Here is an 18,298-nt window from a genome sequence, read left to right on the forward strand (position 1 = left end):
CTGTCTACAACTCAATGCTATGAACGTTTTGGACTAAATCTTACCCATCACTATATCTACAAAAACGCCGAAACTGAAATATGGATGTTTATGGATGTGTATATGTGTATACATGCGTGCATATATGTACATACACTACATATATGTGCTGGTACAGGGACTTGAACTAAGGCCTGGGCACTGCCCTTAGCTTTTGTGTTCAAGTGATAGAGTTCCAGGTTTTGGTGGTTAGTTGGAGATAAAAGTTTCATGGAATTTCTGATCCAGACTGGTTTTGAACCATGATACTCAGATATTAGCTTTCTAGTTAGAATTATACACATGAGCTCCAGTGCTCAGCTTCAAATATATTTTTGAATGAATGAATAGCTTAAGTAATAGAGATAGTCACTTTGTTGTTACCTGATATTGTGAACTCTTCTATTAAGCATCATAAAACATCTAAAAGAGACTTGTAAAATCTAAACCTATCTCATATATTTGCATTCACAGGAACATATAATATTAAATATATTATATATAATATAATATATATTTTAAAAAGTTAAATGTAAAGCTAGACATATTCTTTTATAAAACCTAGCTGTACCATGTACATGGTCTTAGACAAGTCTGTAATTCTTAGTGGTTAATTCAGAAAAGGGCATATAAAATGCTCTCTTGTACACATAACATATATAAGTTGCCAGGCATAGAGCAAGTACTCAATGATTGAGAGCCATAATAACTCTTAATAGAACCACACAGATTGGCCAAGTCAACCCTGGAAGACCTAACCAGGTGGATTGTGGTTATAGGCCTTCTGGATAGAATGGTGAACCTGAGCTGGCCACTTAAACAGCTATCTCCCAGCTGGTGTGTGCTCAAGGAATGCAAACTGATCTTCTTGTCACCTTAGGATAACATAATTTTATAGGTGGTTTGTTTGTGTCTATCCCATCAACTTTAATTTGATATCTAATATTTATAAATCACTTTAGAGTATACAAAGAAGCACTTGGATGACTCTTCTCAGTTGATCATTCATCACAGCATAGTGATGCCAGAATCATGCTTTCCAAATCAGAAAAAAGCAAAAAGGAAAAAAGAATTTAAACAATAGCCACAAAAATTTCTACCAAGGTACTCAGTGCTAGCTGCTAACACCTGTAATCCTAGCTATTCAGGAAGCTGAGAGCTGAGGATAGTAGGAAAAAAAAGAAAGAAAGAAACAACAACCACCACCCTATTGGTTCCAGTTTAAAAAGGGAACCTGATGATCTTGATGCTGAAGAGATCAGCTTTGAAGAGATTGATGAAGTAAGTACAGTGTTCAAAATTGGAAGTCAGTCTGCACCTATCCATAAGTACTCTTTGGGGAGGTGCATTTCCTCTCTCAAATCACCAGTCTTTTCAGTAAATGACCCCTAGTGGCCTGAAGATGGTGCATCTCCAAAGCAAGCAGTGTTGTCCCTCCAGGCAGGGGCTAGTCACCTGAGGCTTGTGTCCTGGTACACAGTGGTCGGTCATGCACAGACACAATCTCACAGCCACACATGGCCTCCATACGTGCACACAAGCACACCACGCCTGTGACACAGTAGAAAGGACTTCTGAACAGCACATTCACACACTGCCATGAGAGCCATAGCTAATGACACCCTCCCTCTCCACTTTTCACCTCTCTCTAAAGCCTCTCTCTCTCTCATAATCCTTAGAAGCATATTACATCAGCCAACATGATTTCTAACACACACCTCTCAATCAATGATGCCATCCACAAGAAAGGGCTACAAAAACCCATACACAGAGAAATAAGGAAGAGACAGGGAACGCAGGTACTGCAGTGAGAAACAGCTCCATATATACGTGTGGACTTGAAGCAGAGGATGAGAAATGTGGAGAATTTTTTAATGTATGAATATTTCAGGCCTGCTCAGTTCACAACCCTAACAATATTCTTTTTTTGGGGGGGGACTGGTCGTGGGGCCTGAACTCTGGGCCTGGGCGCTGTCCCTCAGCTCTTCAGCTCAAGGCTAGCAATCTACCACTTGAGCCACAGTGCCACTTCTGGCTTTTTTCTTTTTTCTTATGTGGTGCTGAGGAATCGAACCCAGGGCCTCATGCATGCAAGGCAAGCGCTCTACCACTGAGACACCTTCCCAGCCCCCCTCACAATATTCTTAAAGGCCCCCATTAGAATATGCTCAATAATCATAACCATATAACCATATAACCCATTTCACCAACATTAATTGAGCACCTACAAAGCAGGAAAAATTTGATCCTTTCAAAACATATTCTTGACAGGTGCAGGTAGCTCATGCAAGTAATCCAAGCTACTCAGGAGGCTGAGATTATGCTTCAAAACCAGCCCAGAGACTCTTATCTCCAATTAACTAGTCAAAAATACAAGAGTGGAGCTGTGGCTCAGAGTGCTAGCCTTGAGCAAAAGAGCTCAAGGATAATGCCCAGGCCCTGAATTCAAGTCCCACAACCATATATACATATATAGATACATGTATATATGTATATATGTTCTTACCAGGTGGCAGAGGATGAGGAGGTGATTCATACCTATAATCCTAACTACTCAGGAGGTTGAGATCTTCTCAACAAGTATGAGGAAGGAAAGTCAATGAAATTCTTATCTCCAATTAACCACCCAAAAAAGCCAGAAATGGAGCTGTGACTCAAATGATGAGTACCAACCTTAAGCAGAAAAGCTAAGGGACAATGCTCAAGCCCTGAGTTCAAGTCCCAGTACCAGTACACATGCACACACACACATACACACACACACACACACACACACACACACACACACACACACACACACACACACACAGAAATGTATTTCCTCTAGGCTACTTCCATTTAACTTAAAATTCAGATACGGAGAGCAAAATTATTTCAGGGATCTCAATAAAACATATCCTTGCAAATCATTAAGCAAAATTGGTCTGACACACAAATTCAGGCAGTCTGCTTTGTGTTGTCTTCTTACTTAAATAGTTTGTGTTGTCTTTTTTTAGTCTTTAGCTGTTTTTAAATGCCTGAAGCATTCACAAATTAGTGCCTCAGTTTGATTGCATGCTGTGGATTCCAGGGTCCCATTCACAGTTTAGGGAGTGTTTTAGGGAATCCTTTGCTAAGTCTCTAGTGCTCTTGCTGAAATAAGCATTTGTTAATGCTGGGGGAAGATGGGTAGGTGCCCAAGGCGGTCCCTAATGATGGCTCATCCTCACTTTCCAGAGAGACAGGTTGCCTCCTCCACATACTTGATCCCACTTTCACCATCTATCCTGTTCCTCATTCCCCTCCCTATCCCCTCCCCCACCCCCTTACCTTTGCCAAGCTGGTAGGCCTGCCAGGGTTCTTATTGAGCCCCATTTTAGTGCCAGAATAAAATGTGTCTATTACTCCACTTAGTAAAGGCCTGAGGGGTCATTTTGGTGACTCAGGGCATGCGGTAAATTAGTGGTAAGACAATGAAATCCACCATCATCTTTAAGGATCTGTGGCTCTCACTAAGACTATACTTCTCTTCTCATAGTCCCAGCCCTAGCAAGTTTGCCATTAAAGATTTTTAATCTAGACATGTGTGTTGTTATTATCCAATCATTCCATAAGTATGGTGCTTACCACATTGGTGCCAGCTAGTAGTCTCACACACAGCATGTGTCTAAGTCAGCATCAAGAGAGGAAGATTTCTAAAACCTTAACAGCTAAGCAAATCTGGTGTGTCGCTTCCACATATATGTACTTAAATATTTACATAAATAATGTATAGGTTAGATATTACCATATATATGATGGGAGCGGTGGGTAGTTTGTGGAGGCAAAGATAGTATCTGTTAAATTGAGCTCTATATTTCCCAGTTCTCACGTACCACAAATAAAACCTACAAAATGATAATTTCTCAAAACTTGAATCTTCTATCTCTGTGTAATGAGGCATATAGAGAGGAGGAAAAGGATTTTTGTGCTTTTTTGCCTTTGGTGAAAATTCTCAAAGGAGTAATTTCATCTTTAAGTGAAAAGTTTTCTATCACACGGTAATTGTATGAGTTCCAGAAATTGCTGAAGCCTGGGTTCAGGCAAGTGATGGTTGGTACATAAAGGTATACATGCGTATTCACTCATGCATGCATAGCAACAAAGGCACATGTGTGCACACTCACCATGCTCAGCAGCACATCCCATTCATGTGCTAGAGGCAAAAGACAAAATGATGTAGTGGAAGCCAGGCACTAGTGGCTTATGCCTTTAATACTACGCCTGTAATACTGAGATCTATGGGTCCTGGTTCAAAGCCAGCCTGAGCTGGAAAGTCCATGACACTCTTATCTCCAATTAATTACCAAAAAGCCAGAAGTAAAAGTGTCACTTAAGTAACAGAACGTCAAAAGGCTAAGGGACAACAGATAGACCCTGAGTTCAAGTCCCAGGACTGGTATCCCCCACCCTCCCCAAAAAGGTGACAGAGAGGACTTGAATGACAAGGCAAATTATACATATATATATATGGTGTGCGTATGTATATATACTTTAAATTCCACATATATATGTTTATATATGCATGCATATGCATATATTCCATATATATACATACATATTACTGATCCATGAAATACATTGCCCAAACTCCTGAAAATGTCCACAATTCTTTTTCCTCTCACTACTTGGAGGCTGACTGCTATGGTAGGCACGGAGGGCAAAAATTAGCTCAGATGTAGCATCATGGGTCATTCTGTCTATGCCTCTGAAAGTCCTGCATTCTCACTGCTTGCTACTTTTAGTTCTCAACTCTAATATTCGCAGGTGATAGATCTGCACAGTTTAACTAATCCATCCAAGTAGTTTAAAGATCAATAATGTTTCATCTATAGATGAACAAGTATACCCAAAATATTTCAAAAGCTTTCTGGATAAAATCCAAGGATCCGTGATTAAATTTTGCCCATTTTCTTCTACTACTGGAATCAAAGCTCCTATCATCCCCTGGTGATGCGTTCCACTGTGGTCTAAGAAGGTAACAGATTTCTACATGAGGCACATAGCACACAAATTATAGAGGGAAAGAATAATTACAATGAAAAGCAATTGACAAGTATTGACAACCCAAACTGGAAAACTGGAAAGTAACACAGAACACAGAGTGGATGAGCAATTTAGAAACTGTTCAAGTGCACTGATTGTTCAAATTCTACTAAGTAGTATGCTGTGGAACACAATCTCATGAAGAGAAGAAAAAATAAAGCCTGATTGCACTAAAAATGTCTTAGTAGAAGCATTTATATTTTAATAATCTTTCCTGTAGGAGCCAGGCCTGGTAATAAACACCCCCATAGTCCCAGCTATGTGGGAGAACAAGCCTAGGAATTCAAGACTAGTCTGGGCAGCAGAGTGAGACTCTGTCTCAAAGTAAATACTTTGGTTACTGGTGGCTCAGACTTGTAATTCTAGCTACTCAGGAGGCTGCGATCTGGAAATTGCAGGTCAAAGCCAGCCTGAGCATCTCCAAGTAATCACCAAAAAGCCAGAAGTAGAGCTATCCAGCCCAGGCTAAAAAGTCCATGAGATTCTTATCTCCAATAAATCACATACACAGGCACACAGACACACAGACAGACAGACAGACAGACAGACAGACACACACACACACACACACACACACACACACGCTAAAAGTGATAGAGTACTATGCATAAAAGCTTAGGGATAGCACCTAGGCCAGGAGTTCAAGCCCCAGACTGGCACAAGAAAAAGTAAAATAGATGGGTACTAGTGTCTCACACCTTTAATCGTAACTACTCAAGAGTTTGAGGTCTGAGCATCATGATTCCAAGGCAGTGTGCACATCTCCAATTAACTACCAAAAAGCTATAAATGGAGCTGTTGTTCAAGTGGTAAAGTGCTAACCTTGAACAACACATTCAGGGACATCATTCAGGCCATGAGTTCAAGCTTCAGTATTACCACAAATAAATGAATAAATAAATGTCAATAAATAAATCTTTCTCTTTTTTTTTTTTTTTTTTTTTTGTCGGTCATGGGGCTTGAACTCTGGGCCTGGGTGCTGTCCCTCAGCTCTTCAGCTCAAGGCGAGCGCTCTACCACTTGAGCTACAATGCCACTTCCGGTTTTCTGGTGGTTTATTGGAGATAGGAGTCTCACGGTCTCTCCTGCCCGGGCTGGCTTTGAACCGCGATCCTCAGATCTCAGCCTCCTGAGTAGCTAGGATTACAGGCGTGAGCCACCAGCGCCCGGCATAAATCTTTCTCTTATCTATGCTGTTGTATTACAAAGGGCATTATACTAATCAAATATATTCCTATATTTCAAGATTTTAACAATGATATGTATTTTGATCCTAAAATCATACCTACAAGCTGTACAAAGTAAATAGACTTTCAAGTTTCACTCAAACAAATAAGCAAAACCCTACTCCAACTAGTGCTACTGTATTTCCAAATAGTTAAAAATATTTCCAAATAGTTTGAAATATTTTTCAAACCTTCTTCATTGATCTGCTAAGGGATTTCTTTTACATTTTAGTTCTTTTTTTATTATTTCTACTTAGCAGTGGAAGAAGATCAATAAATTATATGTCAGTTTACCTGGTGTTCTAAAAATCCATTTTAAAAGACAGCTTGCTTTCTATTTGAAACTTTGTTTTAGGCTTCTGCAAACAAATTAAGATAAAATAAACTCTAGTGTCTTACATAAAACAACTTCCAACCACAAACATCCTAGCAAAAAGAACATCCCATCCTTCAAAAAACATTGTCTCCTTAGTATAAGTAGCTATCAAGACCCTGTGAGCAACCGAGAATCAAGGTGACCCATATTCTGGGTGGCAGGAGGAGGCAGGGCATTTGAGGAACTCTCATCAAGGTCTGCACATAGCTTCATTTGACTTTTACCTTAATCATGCATCTTCAGAAAGTTGCTGTACTGACTCAGAAATATGGCTGAGGATAGTTTCTTTGTGTTTATTTGTTTAGTTGGTTGGTTGGTTGGAGGCTGGTTGTTGTTTGAGGGTAGGTCTTCCTATATAGGCCAGGCTGGTCTTCAACTCAAGATCTTCCTGCCTCATCCTCCCAAATACTGGGATTACAAGAATATGCCACCACGCTTTCCTGTTTCCTTTTTTTTTCTTTTTTTTTGTCGTTTGTGGGGCTTGAACTCTGGGCCTGGGCGCTGTCCTTGCGCTCTTCAACTCAAGGCGAGTGCTCTACCACTTGAGACACAGAGCCCATTCCAGTTTTCTAGTGGTTTATTGGAGATAAGAGTCTCACGGACTTTCCTGCCCAGGCTGGCTATGAACCATGATCCTCAGATCTCAGCCTCCTGAGTAGCTAGGATTACAGGCATGAGCCACCAGTGCCCAGCTCTTGTTTCTTTTTACACGATGATAAAATCTGAATAATAGCAAACCCCTCATATTAAGGATTATAGTGACATTTTTTTAAGAGCTCCAAAATTCTTTATAAACAACAGTACCTAGTGTTTCCTCCCCAAATCCAATTCCTTTTTTCCGAAATGGACAGGAAAAACAAAGTTATTTAATTAGTGCTCAATGTGGTGACAGGAGTGAGCACAATCCTAAATGCTTCACAAATGCCCTTATGCAGTTCTTATAGTAATTCAGTGAAGAGACTATTATTACTATTATTATCTCTCATTTGACAGACTATGAAACAGACTCACCACCAAGGGGAAGTGACTTACCTTCTCATAGCAGTCTAGGTTCAAGCACGAATGTTCTGACTCTAAATTGTACATCCCTGGGACACCGCCTGCCTGAAAGGGTGTGTGATTGAAAGTTGCAATCAGCACACTTAGTTGTTCTTTGTCAAGTATTTTGGAAGTTTTATCTTTTCTACTCTCAAAGCAGAAAATTCACAATTTCGATATGAGGAGGATAAAAGCTTGCCAATATGCAGTGTTGTTTTATTTTCCTACCTGGTAGCACTGTGTTTTGGATAAAAGAATCATTGGAAAGTTACTTTACCTATTGCTTTACACTGATAATTAGCAATAATGTATGTTTTACAGTATCCTCTCCTTTCCTTAGGAGTTTTAAGAAGCACCTCTAACTGTTATATTCTCAATGATTTTTTTGAAGCATCTGTTATTCCTCAAGGATTTCTAAATCTTTAAGCTCTGACTGTTAAAGTCAGAGATGGGAGATTATTCCTCTCTTGTATTATCTTGGATAAGATCATGAAGTAGGACTTTCTCAAAGCATCCCAAATTTAATTTTTTTTTAATTTTTTTTTGGGGGGTCCGGTCGTGGGGTCTGAACTCTGGGCCTGGGCGCTGTCCCTCATCTCTTCAGCTCAAGGCTAGCACTCTACCACTTGAGCCACAGCGCCACTTCCGACTTTTTTCTTATGTGGTGCTGAGGAATCGAACCCAGGGCCTCAAGCATGCAAGGCAAGTGCTCTACCACTGAGCCACCTTTCCAGCCCCCCAAATTTAATTTTAAGTTTCTAGAATGGCCAAGTTTTCTATATCTTGAGGTACTTAACCTAGAAACCAACAACAAAATTGTAAGTATTGTTCACTTTTTTAGGAAAGACCATGAATCAAAATGTTACTCTTCACCTATGCCCAAGGGCTGGGTCTTATTCATACTGCTTCACAGTTACAGAGTATTTGCACTATTATAAGTAGATTATACGCTAAGATAAGGCCCATAATTGATGTTGGTGCTTTATTCTCCTCTTTTTTTTTCTATTAGTATGTTCTTTACCTACCCTCAACAAGCATTAGACCACCACCACCCCCCAAAAAAAAACCCACACCGTCTGGGTGGCAAGCAAACCTTTAGAATGTCTCAACAGTGGAGGGAAGAACAATGCACCTAACTGGCATGGGAAAATAAAATCACATTTCTACAATCCCAAATTCTAGCATATAATGTTTATATGCACTAAAATGCAGACGGTTACTGGTTCTGAATAATTCTTAGAATAAAAACATTTGAAAACCAACAATACACTTGGTATGTACAGGATACACATTGCCCTCATGTCTCATTTTGTGCAAGGAAGCTCAGGACACAATGAATCTAGTATTTTCTTGGTGATTTTGAGATTGAATACAGCTTGTAAAAAAAAAAATCTCCAGATATGACAAACAATAGACCGAGCCACCAATTACAGGACCAGTGTTAAAAATTCCATGAACAATAAATATTCCTGGGAAAATCTGGGCACACCTTAGGGTCAGAGAAAATATCTTCACAGAAAGGAAAGAGTTAAATGATCCTATTACTCAAAATCTTTTCACTAAAACATTAATTTATCATTAAGATCAATTATGCAAAATTCCCGATTCTCTTTGTTCATAGCTACAGCCAAGAAAATGATGACAATTAAAATGAAAATAGCAACAGGCTGTTGCCTCTGGAACTAGGAAGCATAAATACAAGACAGCTCTGAGAGATGAGAGTACATTGATGGTAACCCTTATTATCTACTTAAAGATGTACCATTTGGGGCACAGATGCCACCTCTGTGCCACAAAGAAAACTTCCATATGCCAAGTAGAGTTGTAGCATAATTCCCATAAATAATGTATATGATAGAATGTAAATAAATAATACATTTATCTGAACTACTCACAAGAGAGAAAAGCTGCATGGTTACTCAAGATAGTAAGTCTCTTGGGAATGAACAATTTCAAATAAATATGATGTTTCATAACAAGTATCACAAAATTTCTGCACTGAAAATTTCTTCAGAGCAAATTTGAAGACAACTTCAGATCTAGGTAAAGCCAACAACCATGGCAATGTCCTAACTAAAGCCTAGATGCTCAGGTTCACTTGCTGTTATTGGACCATCATAGCAAATAGTGCCTGGCCTATTTTACATTACTTTTTAAATTTCCCTGCTACGTTGTTAGTTTTCATCATTCTTGCAATAACTAGGTTTAAAATGACATGTTCAAAAATTAGTGTCTTTTGCTTTAGGAAGAATAATTTCAACCTTGCAGTAAATAGAAAGAAAAAAATATATCTTAATCAAGACTTCACCTGCTCTAGTTAGTATTCTATAACTTTGCATTTTAAAAATTGTTAATCTACCTCCAAGAAGCAAGTCCCTCTTGAGGCCCTGTAGACAAACATTCCATTTCATGTAAATAGTGTAAATATACTTAAGAATCTCAGGCATCAGATACCATTCTATCTGAAATTAAGTTTTCAACTCACTAAGGAATAATTCTGAATAACAGAAAACAGTATAGGTTAGAGTTAATTATAGCTTGTCTATCAAATTGAGTTAATGTTGATCACATCCAAACAGTTATAAGGACACTAAGAGGAGTTTTGTTGTCAAATAAGTTCTTACTCTTTCCGTTTCGAATACATTTTTAAAGAAGTTTCCTAATAGTCATAAAAACAACTTTGCTTTAAAGAGGTTCTATGGGACATAATGTGAATGCAAATTCAGAATAAAATGCTAATCATGGAGAGCTGGGACCAAATATGGACTATCAGTTAAGAACACAGTCACTGAAAACACCTTTAAGCTTTCAGAGGAAGAGCTCAAAAGGGCTGATGTGGATCTTTCTATCAAGTGTTCATAGCCCTAGGGAAAGCAAGTAAGAATAACAAGCTCTCAATTTTTCACCTAATTGTAAGGCACAGGTTGGGAATATTTGATGACTTTTGGTCTCTATCCATTCCTGTTCTAAAGGAACAATTAACTTCATTTCAGAGAAAACAAACGCACATATGAGTAACAATTCACAAGGTACTATCATAGGAAATAAGACCTAGAAAACTAGTTCAAGCTTAAAGCTCAGACATGGGATTTTCATTGTTCATAAAATAGTGAGAAAAAACTCACAAAGTGATAAGGAAAAGAAAGAATTGTAGTTCTACCTTTCTATACAATAATTAACAATCCAGATCTTTGCAGTTAAGAATAAACATTCTACCTTGTAAAGTGTGAGGGAAAAAAATCTATAGACATGGAAATCCATGAGCAATAGAAAACAATCACAAGTTGCTTATGTTGTCATGTACTACTATTAGAATGTTGTTATATATTGATATTAGATCAATATTCAGTGATATTATAATATCACTGAAAATATTAGATTTCTATCAGAAATACCGATTCAAAATCCCATATGTTTAAACTTGTTATAAAAATTAAGACATTATATCTTGAAAAAATGGGAAATAAAGTATCATGATTACAATTTTTTTACTTAATCTTCCTAAATGAATAAACAGTTGTGGTCCCTTAAAAAGTTTTACTTAGTAAACCAAAGTTGTAACAGGATTTCTTTTCTGTAGAAGAATGACTTAAGTTTCATAGAGAATTATTACATTGTTTACTCTAGTTTCTTTACCTTGTCAATGCAAATTCTATTAATTGTAAGTGGAGTCTAAGTGTCCAGGGAAGACTCAGTAGTAGAAATATATTTCTTGAGAATTATAAATAATATAAAATTTATTTTCACAACTTATTTATCCTCCAATAGTTTAGCTATACTCAGTGGTGCATATGTCATGGAAAAGCTGTAGTGATTTCCCTTCATAAGAAGTTACTATTATGGTTCTCACTACAATTCATATTTGACTACATCTACTTATAATACCAATAAACAACAGGTGTATAATTTCAATAAATCTAGAAAACAGCCTCTTTCGCCAGAAAATAAACTCTTTATAGTAGGTTTTAGTCATTTTTTAGGAAATCTGAACCAAGAAGTCAAGAAATATAAAATAATTTTCAAAGATTTGCACACTTATATTTTTCTTTAACGAGAACACATTTTCTAGACTAAGAAATGAGATTTGGCAAAAGAGTTCAGAGGGAGTCTTGTAAAGTGTTTGCCAATTGTTTTAATTCTGTGCATTTGAATGTATTAAACTAATTGAGACTGGAGTCTACCAAAAATATTGCAATGAACATATCCTTGCTTATTTCACACATTATCCTTTATATCATTTGTTAAAATGTCAAATTTATAAGTGTAGGACATTTAGCAATTGTCCAATATAGGTATATTTCCTGGATAGCCTGTTTAAAGCTTTCTTAAATTCCATACTCCTGAAATCATTGCATGTTAAATTTAGAATATAGTGAAACTCTTATCTTTTAGACTACCTAGATATAACCATCTTCTTGATTACATATATGCAAGGTTCATTTACAGATGTTAAGGATGGTAGTGTACCCCAAAAGAAGAAGTCAATGACTAAGGTCTCTCTATAATTTACTGAGTCCTAAAAGCCAAGATCAGAAATTACAGAGTGCCATTGTCCAAAAAAGAAATGTACTCAGTATTTGACTTGTGAAACGGTAGCCCCTTTGTATAACACCTTAATAATAACTATAAAATTTTAAAACAAAATCTGAAACTATCATTAAAACTTATGTGTTTTAGTTTTCTTTTTTTTTTTTTTATTCAAAAAACTTTCTTGACTTTTGTAGTCCTGGAGGTTGAACCCGGGCCTTCCACATGTCCTACCACTGGGTTACTGTTATCCCTCTACCCCTTAACTTTTTAAATAGGTATTATGTCCTGATATTTCCTGCTGAGTTAAGAACCCTAAGATTGACGTGATTTACAGCAGTATTCTTTTACTTGAAATTCTGAAAACCTTTGGGCTTGACATCTGTACAACCATCAGATAAACAGGGTCACATGCATTTTATTTCTTTATTTGTAAAAGAACACTTTCCCATAATTTTGATCTAATTTTGAAATATTAGTCTTTTCCACTTAGACAGAAAAAATTGTTTCAGTCATAACATAAATTCAAGCATTACTTTGATACAAATATGACAGATATCAGAATCGAAAAGAGGCCAAGAAAAAGCTACAGTGGCAAACATTTAAGACTATGTAACAAAAATGACTGAGCACCATATCAGTTTACTATCCTTCAACTATTTCCCTGACAGTAGAGTCAAATAATATTGAATTATAGACCTTCTTAAAGGAAGTCTTATTTCATGTTCATTTTTTTTTTATCATTTCCCTGGTAGGCCCCATAGAAATTTGGCTATATGCCTACTTTCCTCCAGAAGTTTTTCAATACATACTTGGGTTGTGTTTGATGATTAAGTGTTCATTGATTAAAACTTTTAGGGCTGGGGGATTGCAGCTCAGTGGTATAGAGCACTTGTTTAGGATTGGATCCCCAGTGCCATGCAAAAAACAAAACCAAGTTAAATACTTCAGAATTTCACAATTAGCATGTTCGCATTTCATAAGAAAATATTGTTGTAGTGAAAAACATTATTTCATGGTGACAATATTTTCAGTTATGTCAAGTGTCTTAATAATTTGTTATGCACTCTTCAGTTTCTCCAACTCCACCTTTACAGGAAGGCTAGTTAGTGGGCCTGTTTGCTTGACCTTAATAAATATGTTTCTTCTCTGGTCCCACAAATAGTTACTTTTTTTCTTGAAAGAATGGAATTGGGGTGTGTAATTTTCTTTCAATTGCCCAGCAGCAGTTGTGTTTTAAATGTTTTGGACTATTAAAATTTTTTACATATGAGTGTTTGAAAACATTGATGATTCAAAATTTATTTTCAAAGTTAGGCAGTGATGTGGATATATGTATATATCCTTATCAGTTATTCTTTTTGAAAACAGAACCTACGTTCAAATCCTTTACTTCTTTCTCATTCTTTTCTTCTTCCTCTACTTTTAAGCTTTTCCACATTTCCTAATATGAGTCTGTAAGTTAGAACCGATGGTTATGGTACACACAACTACCCTATATCCTTCTAAATGATGAGCAATGGAGTCGTTCTGGTGAGAGAAGGATTGCTATTTGAGTGACCTATTGCCACAGAGCTAGTTAAATCACTGAACAATAGTTGCTGTTATGGGGTTTTACTTTGTACAAAGTAGCATTAGTATCATTGCTTTCCATTAACCATACAACTTGCACTGGGGACTTCCACTGAGAAAGAAGAAGAGAAACAGAGAGAGGGAGATAAAGGGGGAAATGAGAGAAGGAGGGAGAGAGAGAAAGAGAAAGAGGGAACTAGAAACTATGAAAACGGATAAGAGTAATATTTGCACTATTAGCACCTAGTGATCTTGTACACTGGAATGAATACTATTTTGCATAGACCCTGTGCTTTTTTTCTCATTGTTTTCCAAAATATTTTAAGTGCCCTTATTTAGCATCAGTATATCCCTCTCCTCTGAAGTTCACACATAAATACACATTAAAAGCTAACCAGAAAGTACCAATAAAAACACACCTGGTAAACAAGTAACTTAATTCAAAGGATACTAAGCAATAACGGGCCTGGAGTGAAGATCCAATTAGCCAGTGTAGTGACAAGCAGTCAGCACCTTATTATTTAATCATTATAGAGAATCCTGCCATAATTTCCCTTTGACATTTTTTTAAAAAAAGGAATTAAGAATAAGCCACATGACCCACAACAATCTAAAGTTAGATGATGCTAAGACCCCATCACTTGCAAGGCTTGGATACAGTTAGAGGTTCGAGATTAAGTCAGTAAGTGAGACCTATGAAACATTTAAAATTTAAATAAGATGTATCCCAATAGAGGTATTTAGAAACAAATTGCTTTTAAAAAAAACAAAAAGGTTGGTTTTTTTGTTTGTTTTAGGCTGAAAATGTATTGCAGAGGGTTCTAGGATTCGTAAAATATCCACTAGCCTCTTCTGATTTTTCCTAAAGAAAGAGATTCAATCCATGAGGGACTTAAGGTTGTCCCTTACCTTGACACCTCTCTAGGACAAGACTTAAATTTCACTAGGATGAATCTTCACACCATGGGGGGCGGGGGCGAGGGCCGGCTGCAATTTCCGTCAAGTTTAAGTACCTTCAAACTATGTCTTAGAAACAACATCCCAATCTTTGGAAATAAAACACAATCGCCCTCCAAATTTCCCAAGCCCATTTGGGAAGGAGGCGCCCTGGGATCCAAAGGATCAAGTTTCCCCCCAGATCCGGGGCTCTAGCCACTTCTCGGGCAGCGTGGCCTGGGCGGCCGCCCCCCTTTTATCCACTCAGCTCCCACCCCATGACCCCCCCACCCCCACCCCTGGGATCCCAGCAGCACTTGGCATTTAACTTGCCCCGGTGAGCACGGCTTTCCGGTCCAATCTCCGAGCGTCACATTACTTCTCCCCAGACGTCAGAGGCCAATCTGGATTAACATGCAACAGGGCGCCGCGCACAGCCGGGCAGCCCCGACCCGGGAGCTGTTAAATGCAGATTCAGACGAGGTGCCCCTGGAGAGCTGCTGTTGAATAAAACTGTAATCCAAAGGGACCATCTCTCGGCTTCTCTTTCCTCCGGGGAAGAAGTGGGGCCGCTGCTAATACCCCAGCATAGGCCCAGCTAATCTGGACTGGCCAGGAACCAGCTAGACGACCCCAGGAGGCGACCTTGGGGACCTAGAGACTCTGCTTCTCTCTCCACTCTTCCCTTCGGTTCTTGGAGTTGAAAACATTTAGATTCCCGGAAGGACGAGCAACAGACACCCCAAGGGTGGAGGGCGACGGCTCTTTCCTGGAGTGCGGCCTACAAAGGAGCCTCTGGGTGCCCAGGGTCTGTGCTTCACCCTCTGGACGCTCTCTCTTCCACCACGGACCCCTCAATCACGCGCCCTGCCTCCCCTGGACTAGCATTCTTCCCCTGGTGCCAACCAGGCCGAAGCCTGGTCTGGATGCCTCGCAAGATTATCTCACTTTTGGTCCACTCCCGGGTCTCAGCCAGGTCCTCGAGCCACTCTGCGGCAGGAAAGACCCCCGCGGGTAGCTGCGGGCCGTCGGGAGGGCTCGTGCCGAGCCAGGAGCGCGGCCGTCGGGAGAGGGCGCCAGGAGGCCTGCGACCGTGAGAGACGGCTCTCAGGCCAGGGGACCTCCAGATGGCCTCCAACACCCCGGGAGCGAGGAATGCCGAAAAAAGGGGGAGGAGGCTTCTCCTGTGTCTTCATCTGATACCAAAAAATAATAATAAATAATAATAATAATGAGACTCAACCCTACGGACTTTACAAGGCCAAGTGGATTTCCGCCGATTTAGCACTCCGAGAAACCTCAAAAGTCGTCGATCCCAGATCCCTACGCAGTTGGCAGCCCGAGCGCCCTTCAAAGTAGGGCGGGGAGGGGGGAGGAAAATAAAATAAACCGTGCTGCCTGCAGGCCCTAGAGACAGAGGGGTTAATGAGCTAACGAGGCCCAGCACTCTCGCCATACCTGAAGCGTCAAGTCCCAGAGCATACCTGCTGCTAGGCCCAATCTGACTGCGGGCTGCGCGCGGACAGAGACAGGTGGAGAGGCCACCCTTTCAGCCTGGCCCCAGGGCACCCCACTAGGGGTTCACTGCCCCCTCTTGGGAGCCCCTGCCTCAGGCTCCAGTCTAGAGAACTGAAGCCCACAGGGCGGCCCAGATGCCTCGAACTTTATTCTCTACTCCCCTAGGGGAGGAGAGCCAGTGAGTATCCAGGCACCGTACCGCGTGCGCTCCACTCCGCGCCCCTCTCTCTACAACCAGTCCAGAAACACCAGATCCTGACTCTCAGGAACCTCACCATAATTAGGACTAACTTTTGGTTTGCTGCCCTTAGATCAAATGAAATCTGGATGCGGGATCACAAGAGCTAGTCCGCTTCACAACCCAACAGCGCCAGGAGCCCATGCGAGGCTGCAAAGCCCACCTTCAAACGTCGGGGACCAGATAGCCTGCTTATCTTTTTTCTCGCTCTCTTTTTTTAACAGGTAGGAAGCCAGCATACAACACGAATTTTCACCCAATTCGATGATACACTAGTCTGTATATCTCCAATTAAGGGAAGCGGGTATCAAAACTTTACCGAAGAAGTACAGGAAGAATTCCGTGATGTTCTATCAATCGTTTTATCCCTTCTCCCCAAGAGCACTCCAAACACCTTTGGTTCTTTTACCTTTGACTTGAATAAAATAATGATTCGTTGCGAAAACGGGGTATAAATCTTCATCTTGGAGGCAATTAAAGTGTTGATTTCATTCGTGCCCCCAAGCGATTCTTGTAATTTGCTCAAATAGCTTTACATACCCAGCACTCCGAAGCTTTTAGAATCCCATTTTCTAGTTAGGCTTGTTGGATTACAATTTTTACTCAACAGCAGCTACCCTAGGGTTCCGGGGAGGAATCTGCATTTAACAGCTCAGGGACTGGACCCCTTACTCAGCCTCCACAGTCTGCGCGCAACCTGGGCTCCCCCGCGCCGGGATGACACAAACCCAGCCCAGTGCACCGCCAAGAAAGTTTGCAACTCGCCGAATAGGCGAGTTAAAGATCTGGAGAATTTGGCGCTTTTAAAGCACTGCTTTCCCGCACTTCTCCCAGAGCCAGGAAGGAATTCAGCCTGGGTTGCAGGGTTGCATATTCAAGCAGGGTATTTATTTATTTATTTGAAAGATAATTTGAGGAGAAGGAAAACCTTAAGATTAGACCAAAAAGTGAAGTTTGTCAGGGCTCTTCAAGACGGAAGCTAGCCAACAGTGATCATGGTAGAACTTGCAAAGGAAAACTATGAGGAGTAGCTGGCCCTTGGCTTAACAAAGAAAGGCTGGCTGATCACTTCTCCCAAGAAGGGCCTCACGTGCCAAGTATGAAAGAGAAACTCTAGGCCTTCACTTATATGCGGAGGGGGTTAGAGGAGGCTGCTCCCCAAATCTCGAGACTCCTTGCAATAATTCGCAACAGAGCTGTCCCAGGCCCTGTTTCATCTCACTCACTTCTCACGTTTTCACTTTCATTGCATTTTTCCCCCCCCGCAACTCATTTGGACCAATCCAGAGACACAGAGGCTGGAAAGAAAGGGGGGAAATGGGAACCAACGGTGGCGTCGGGGTGACAGAGAGGGGGGGGAAGAGGGAGAGAGGGAGAGAGAGAGAGAGAGAGAGAGAGAGAGAGAGAGAGAGAGAGAGAGAGAGAGAGAGATCTCCCTTCTCCCCAGGAACTCCAAATAAAAGTCGTCCCTACTTAGCAACCCAGAGGAAGAATGGTCTGGAGGGAGGATCTGGAGGTGGAGGGAGAGCCAAGGGCCAGGCAGCAGTGAGCGCCCCCACCCTCCACACCCAGGAGCTGCCAGGGTGTCTCAGAAGCTGACATTTCCAAAAGCTGCCAATGCAGAGGGCCCCAGACCACATACCAGCTGGAGGACAAGTGGAAAGGAGGAGGAGAAAAGTCCATATTTATCTGTTTATCTAACCTCGGCCTGGTCTTATTTTTTCTATTAAGTACAATAAAATGGGCGAGCTTGCAGCGAACATCGCACAAAGCAATGTTCAGTGA

The 18,298-nt window shown here is 40.3% G+C and overlaps 1 protein-coding gene across 4 annotated transcripts in view; it reads right to left on the reverse strand.

Annotated features, from left to right (window-relative positions):
- The window catches only part of Meis1 (Meis homeobox 1), a 148,083-nt gene that overhangs the window by 121,010 nt on the left and 8,775 nt on the right, over positions 1-18,298 (reverse strand). For 2 of the 4 annotated variants that reach the window (XM_042691238.1, XM_042691240.1), the window contains exon 7: positions 7,717-7,788. The exons of the other annotated variants lie outside the window; for them this stretch is intronic. In XM_042691238.1, the coding sequence (XP_042547172.1) occupies positions 7,717-7,788 (72 nt within the window). The remainder of the gene's footprint in view (positions 1-7,716; positions 7,789-18,298) is intronic. 4 annotated transcript variants of the gene reach the window in all.

The sequence above is a fragment of the Dipodomys spectabilis genome, unplaced genomic scaffold (assembly GCF_019054845.1).
Source record: "Dipodomys spectabilis isolate Male_0828 unplaced genomic scaffold, ASM1905484v1 ptg000141l, whole genome shotgun sequence".
Lineage (NCBI taxonomy): Eukaryota > Metazoa > Chordata > Mammalia > Rodentia > Heteromyidae > Dipodomys > Dipodomys spectabilis.